We start from the raw sequence: 7,465 nt of genomic DNA on the forward strand, positions 1-7,465 counted from the left end.
TTTTTTTTTGGCAGAGGGGGGATGCGCAAACTTCATTTGATCCTTTCTGCACTACTGACTGCCTTTTTGGTAAGTTGAAAAAGGTACAACTTGAATAGTCAGACAACTTCAGATTTTACACAACAACAAAAGGCAAACAACCTCTAAAAAGTTTGAGCTGGAGAGACATCACATAGGTCAAATAAGTGTAAAGGGCAGTGACAGTAGCTGGTAAGTTAAACCATTCACTGGCTGTAAAGCTGTTCAGAAGTCTCTACTGTTTGGATTACTGGACACTTCCTGAGTAGTAGAAAATGTTTGGATGAAAAGTCAGTAGCTCATAATTAACTCTCTTAATACCACCTCGCTATGTAAAAAGTTTTGCTTACTAATAATAATCCATTTCTCAGAGATCTTCATAAGAGGTAACCAGGCTTGAACATCCAAATCAGGGTAAACCGGCCAGGTAATTCCCGTTTTTAATGGCAAAATGCTGAATTAACTAGTACTCAGAAGCATGCCAGCAAAAAAGACACTGAATATTGATGATATGCTAAACCCAACCATTAACCAAACCATTAATCAGGTCACTTTCTTTCCAATTTTCACCACTACAACTTCTCCCCTCAGTCAGTAACTGGTAAAAAAGATCTGACTGTGGGTTAATCATTTGGAAAATCTTAGGAATGATATGATTCAACATTTTTCTGAATTGGATATAACTTTGTATTTCCAGTGTTTTTTTAAGTCCTCATGAAAAATACCTTTTATACACACGTAACAATACTATACTTTGCATTAAAAAATGGTCTGCTCTGTGACAGTTACAGAGTAAAGGCTCTCTATCCCTTTCTCCATTTCAAAAAGTTCCTCCTCATCCTTGACAGCAACAAAATGCAAAAATGCCCACCCTTGAGTAACCTGAGGGTAGGAACTTTGCATATAAATCAGGCGCCCTCTAGTTTCTTCCCTCCCGAGGAGGGGGGTTAGGAGGGGAAAGGCCATTCAGTAAAGTCCTAAAATACAGTGTAAACTGCCAAAACAAGTCTGTAGAGTCGCATCTACCTTGTCAAGTTTTCAGCGCTGTCTCCCTGCTACCACCGAGGGGGAAGGTTTTGAAACACATCAAAACGAGTAACGAAAACGAAACGCAGAAACTCCTTTCTGTACTCAGACCTGCCCAGACTACCTGAGCGCCCCAAACTGGACCAGCGCTCCATCCACCCCTCTGGGCCAGAGCTCTCCGTCTCCCTCTACCCAAAAACCACAACAAGCCCGGAGCCCCGCGCGCAGATGCCCAGAGACAAGCAGGGTCGCTCACCGGTGAGGAGCCAGCAGCGGGCGACAGCCAGCCCTGGGCTGGCTTGGCGTCGGGGGGCCATGGCCCGAGAGCCCGCAGAGCCCGGGGACGCGCTGGATCGGCGGGCAGGACTCGGCGGGACTGGGAACGGAGCCGTGCGCTCAGGGCCACTCTACCGCCGCAGGTCTGCGTCCCGCCCCGGCCAGTCGCGGCGCGCAGAAGCCGAAGAGTGAATTTCCTGTGTTTTGGACGAATGACTCTGAGTCCTCTCCACGCTCCTCATATCCCAGACTTACTGCCCCATCGCCCGCCCCTTCGCGTGCTCGGTTTCTGAAATCCCACTGGCAGTCTCCCAGGCTCTGTCTGAGACATGGACAAATAAAGCCAGCTTCGCGGGTTCGTGTTTAGGCTAAAGTCCACCAGCTACAAAGCAAACCTTAAAGGGATATCTGCCTTTCATTGAGAGGGTGATGCCGCCCTCCGGCTAACTCCCTACGGTGGCAGGAAGGCGGGCGAGGGCTGGACCTTCGGAGGGTGTCGCCAGTGCAGTGGCCCCGCCTTCACACCCCTAACTTCTCCCCTGGGTCTGCTCCGGGAGAGTACTTTCAACGTGCCCGGGCTTCTCGGCCCTTAAGGGGAGGCTGCTTCCCTAGGGCCCGATTGCGCAGAAGGAATTCGACGGTCGCTGAGAGTGAGCAGGTCTGGTCTCCCCACCTCGCTTCCTGCGGACACTTGAACTTCGCCGTGCTGTGGTCTGGCACTAAGCTGTGGATGTGGGAGGGGAGGGGGCGTCTACTCCCGCACGCCCCCACTGAAAGGGTTTTGCTTTCGTTTATGGAGGGTTTGCTTCGTTTGATCGTGGTTAAACGGTGGCTGCAGATAAACTTTTCTTTGGGAAGACTGATAAGTTGGAGAAAAGGAGAAGGAAACAAGAATGGGAGAAAAAAGAAAAGTAACAAATGCAAGAGGGAAGAGGGAGGTTAAAGAAGGGAGGAAGACAGTCTCTTCAGAAACGGTATGTGTGTGGGCTATTTTGTTTAAGTTGAATGAGAATGTTTGTACACTGAGAACTGAATCTAATAAAGAACCTGGGGACTGTTTTATTTCTTCTTGCTGAAGACTTTTATAACTAGGAGTGCGTTACATCATGTTCATGGTACTCCATCCTCTCCCCCTCCCACTACTCCAGGGAACTAAAAATTGGGAAGTTAAGTTGACGGTTCAAAACGCTGGAGAATGTTACCCCACCCTGGGAGACCCAGGCCAGAAAAAGCACTTAAGAATTTGCAATGATTCCCTTGCTTATCCTGTGAGTTGTACAGCCTCCCTGTTCAGAGCCACATCCACATGTTAGCTTCACTTGCTTTTTTTTTTTTTTTTTTTTTTTAAAGCAGCCCTGTCTTAATGGTTTTGAGAATTTCAAAGAAAGGGAAGGAGTGGATGAGTGGATTTGTGTTTACACCTGGTGCCTGGAATCCATTCTATTCCATTCCATTCAATTCAAAGCAGCTACCAATTGAGTATCTCTCTCTAGCAGGACTAGGGCTAGGCAGGACTAGAGTGCCACCCAAAGGAGGACTCTGCCTAGGACACAATACAGGTGACAGTATAGGTAACCCCGAGAGAAGGGAAGGGAGAAGCCACAGGGATGATTGGATAGAGTGCCACCAAACAGGATGACAGGGACTAACAGTTGGAAAAGACAATAAAGAAATTTAATGAAGATCAAAAAGATGGTCAGCCCTGAGATGATGAAAGCCATCAAATGTCAGTAACATGACCCATCAGCTAAGGAATTTTTCTCTAATTTATTTATATGAAATGATTACCTAGTTGAATATGTTAAAAATACTGCTTTTCCCTGTTTCCAACTTTCATATTTTCATTTCTTAGTCCTATTTTCAAAATATTTATTTATTGCACAAATAAGTCTCTGGAGAAAATCTCATGTTGAATCACAGTTCAAACTCATCAGACATTACTGAGGCCCATTGCCTATATTCAGTGATCTCGTATCCCAGTTGGGCTTTCCAGCCTATCTTCATTAACTGGTATCATCAACCTGCCTCCTTTTCCTGGGAAAGCCTTGCCAAGTAATTTCTACATTTCATCTCCCTGTCTATAGTCTTAGTTATGTCTTCTGCCTCAGTATGGCCCGTGAGGATTTGCACAATAATCAGTAAATACTGCTTAACTGATTAACCGATAAAAAACTGATAAGTGATTAATGTTTAGACATTTAAAAATCATGATACATACTTTCCCCAAAATATCTCTTCAAATTTTTCTGTTTTCATAAACAATAGTGTGTGTATATATATGTAAACATATGTATATACACACATATATATATGTGTATAGACATATACACATTTGGAGCTCTAGAAAATTACAATATTATTTTTAAATGAATTTTTTATTCATTTTTGAAAGAGAGAGAGAGAGAGGGAGAGAGCACAGGTAGGGGAGGGGCAGAGAGAGAGGAACACAGAATCTGAAGCAGGCTCCAGTCTCTGAGCTGTCAGCACAGAGCCGGATGCAGGGCTTGAACCCAGGAACCCTGAGATCATGACCTGAGCCAAAGTCACACACCTATCCGACTGAGCTACCAGGCACCCTGAAAATTATGATATTATTGAATTAGAAAGAAATAAAAAGAGAAATTATAAAATTCTATCTTATTGAAATAAAGTAGGGTTAAAACATGCTTGTATGATCAAGGCTATAATTATTGGGAACTTTAACTTTCTTAGGGGGTTAACAAATACTTTGAAATAAAAAATTTTTTATAAAGTTTATTTATTTTTGAGAGAGACAGAGGCAGCATGAGTGGGGGAGGGGCAGAGAGAGAGGGATAGAGAGAATCCCAAGCAGGTTCTGCACTGTCTGCACATAGCCCCATGCGGGCTTGAACTCACAAAACCATGAGATCATGACCTAAACCAAAACTAAGAGTCAGATGCTTAACTGATTGAACCACCCAGGCACCCCTTGAATTTAAATTTTTGAAAATCTTCTCTAAGACTTACAAACTAATGGTGATAATCAGCACTACCAGTGCTGTGGTTAGTTTACTTCCATATGTGTTAGGAATCTTATGACAATATTTATTAATCTTCCTCATTTCACATCAATGCAAATATAGAGACTGAGAAAGTAGTTATTGCTGGAGAATTAAATTTAGATTCAGTGCTCATTTTCTGAACTTCAATAAATCTTAACACAAATCAATTTCAGGCAAGCTATTTTCTTAACTAATTTTATCCTGACAGGAAGACATGTTATTGAGTAAACTGAGGCTTAGAGAAGATAAAAACTAGGGTCACAAACTAATCATTACATGGGGTCACTTGACAGCAAATGCTAAGCTCTAGACTTTGTACAATATACTCTTCTATTTTAAATGAGATCTAATATGATTAGATCCCTGTGACAATTTGGAAATATGGGTGAAAATTAGAAGTACCCTGAGAGGTTAGAGACTGAACTGATTAAGAATTTAGAACACAGAGTCTATGAAATAAAGCAAAGTAATTGGGATTACTGGTTAGTATCTCAAAAAGAAAAACTTATACTTCATACAAAAGTATTCTCCTTAGAGGTAATCTAATATATTAAGTATAATTACTGGAGTAAGTAGGTTCTTGAGTTAAACTCCCTAGATTCATGTCAAGAACCACCATGTGGTAGCTGTGTGATCTAGGAAAAGTTATGTAGTTTCTGTGAGCCTCAGTTTTCTCAAACATAAAATGGGGATAAAATACTGCTTTTCTCTGAAGAATGTTATGAGGATTATATGAGATGAGCCCATGAAACATTTAGCAAAAATGCCTGGATTACAGTAAATAGAAATGAATCATTCTTCTTCTTCCCAGTTGTAGGAGAATTAGAATTAGACAATGGGGACACAGGGCAGGGCCTGTGTGGGACGGGCCCTAAGGAAGTGATACCATTTGCTAGGCATCAAAAGGGAAGGTTAGTGTTTGGCCAAAATCATCTCTATCAACTCTAATCATTATTTCTGGAATGTTTACCTGAAATACTTACTTTGTATTAGGGAATTATCTTGAACATATCCCTATAAAATGGGTATACATTAAGAAATTAAAGCCCATTATGATATTAACAAGGATTTGCTTTTCAAATTAGCTACGTGTCAAGGGGATTTTTTAAAACAAGAAAAGAATATTTCACTAAGGAGTTGGAAATAGGAGAGGGTCTAGAGTTCTGATTCTGATTTGGGTCAGTGTTCTTTGGTAGTTAGATCATGGGTTCTCAAAGCCACAGGATAAATAAGGTACTCCCACCCAGATAGAAGAGCAGTGTCAATTTTTATTCAATCATAAATACTTTTTAAGTTGTTTTATGTTAAAATAACAGATTTTTATAAGAAAATATAAAATTACATTTTTAAAAAGTTAAATATGAGGTTTAAAATACATTTTAGCATTGGGGCACCTGGATGGCTCAGTTGGTTAAGCTTCCGACTATGGCTCAGGTCATGATCTCACAGTTCCTGAGTTCAAACCCCGCATCATGCTCTCTGCTGTCAGTGCAGAGCCCTTTTCAGATCCTCTGTCCCCTCTCTCTCTGCCCCTTCCCTGCTCACGGGCTTTCTCTCCCTCTCAAAAATAAACAAACATTTAAAAATACATACATACATACATACATACATACATACATACATTTTAGAGTAGCATCAAATTGTACTTTCTTCCCTCCTTTCCACCTCAGAGGTGCTAAGGGTAGGTGGTATTGTCTAGAGCTGCTTTTGTTTTTACAAAGATTTCATAAAGATTCAGACTTTAAAAATTTTACTGTGTATGTATTCAGGGAGTTGCTTTCCAAGACAGTGATGCTAACTCACATGGGGAGCTTAGTTTATTTAGGTGAATAAGTTTTAAGTTCCTGTTGTGTACTGGACTCCAGCACTACGTTCTGCAGAGGCAAAAATCGGTAGAACACTTGTTTTTCTACTGAAAATCTGCTGTCCATTAATTTCTTTCACTTGTAACTAGGGACAGAAAACAAGCAGTTTTGGCCTCAATTATAACATTGCCATATTTCATCTTAAGCCTGTTAAATTAAACAGTCCAGTGAAATTACCATATTAGTTGTTGTTACTTCAACTTGAGAACCCATGATTGCTTCTTCTGTGACCAAAACAAAGTCACAATGATGGGGAGCTTAAACTTCACCACCAACCAAACTTTTTCTTTTTTTTTGGTTATTGCATAATGTTCTAGTGTGAATGTTTTTTCACTTAAAATATAAAATAGGTGTTCCTCCCACCCTATTTCCTGAACAAGTCTATGCCAGAAACTTGGTCCAAAGACATTTGGGCAACTGGTACTTAGGAAAAAAAAAAAAAAGGACTTTAGAATCCTGGTGAAGGGCAGTTCTTAACACTGTAGGAAATTTCCCTAAAACTTATTGGCAGACTTCAATGTGAGTGACATACGATGGCTGCCCTGGGGGAGGGGGTGTCAGGGTGGAGCCCTGGCAAGAATATTTAATTCATGGCACTCTGACTCAAAATAACCATCACTGATGAACAGTAATATTTTAGCTGCATAGCTGGATTTCTTAATTTGCAATGTGATTTAATTACTTTTTAAGCTATTAGGCAATTCTGGGATTATTTAGTTGATTTAATTACTTTCCCTGCACCAATATCTAAAGAGTTAAATCAGGTAGGTGGGCTCTAAAAATCTCAGAACTGAAACAAATAGAATATTAGTTAGTAGTCAAAACCAAGTAGATTGATATTTCTTGTAATATGACTGGGTCACTAAATATACACATGAGAAAATAATAAAAAATAAACACATCAAGAGATGTATCTAATAAAAAATAAATACATCAAGAGAAAAGGAGTCCATTATTTGGCTCTGAAATAATAACACTTAAATAGCTTGTTTTTTAAATCATGTGGCTATTTTTCATCTGCTCTACTAGACCATAGTCTATACCAAGAGAGTCAATCACTCATTTTTATTGCCTGCAGCTTCTGCCCCATGTAATTCATTCATTCAAACATTCAAACATTATGGTATGACTTCTGTGCAGTAGGAAGTCTTCTAGGCCTCTCAGGATTCAGAGATGTTGAAATGCTTGGTCCAATCCTCAAGAACATTCACAAGATACCCAGAGATATGCATAGAATGATCTTCCTAATTGTGTCTG

General features: G+C 40.5%; 1 protein-coding gene across 1 annotated transcript in view; it reads right to left on the minus strand.

Annotated features, from left to right (window-relative positions):
- ITGA1 (integrin subunit alpha 1) overlaps positions 1-2,013 on the minus strand; it is a 158,395-nt gene extending 156,382 nt beyond the window's left edge. The window contains exon 1 of the mRNA XM_003981422.5: positions 1,301-2,013. Coding sequence (XP_003981471.2) covers positions 1,301-1,361 — 61 coding nt within the window. The 5' untranslated portion in view covers positions 1,362-2,013. The remainder of the gene's footprint in view (positions 1-1,300) is intronic.
- Between the last annotated feature and the right edge of the window lie 5,452 nt (positions 2,014-7,465).

Source organism: Felis catus, chromosome A1, assembly GCF_018350175.1.
Source record: "Felis catus isolate Fca126 chromosome A1, F.catus_Fca126_mat1.0, whole genome shotgun sequence".
In the NCBI taxonomy this organism is placed as follows: domain Eukaryota; kingdom Metazoa; phylum Chordata; class Mammalia; order Carnivora; family Felidae; genus Felis; species Felis catus.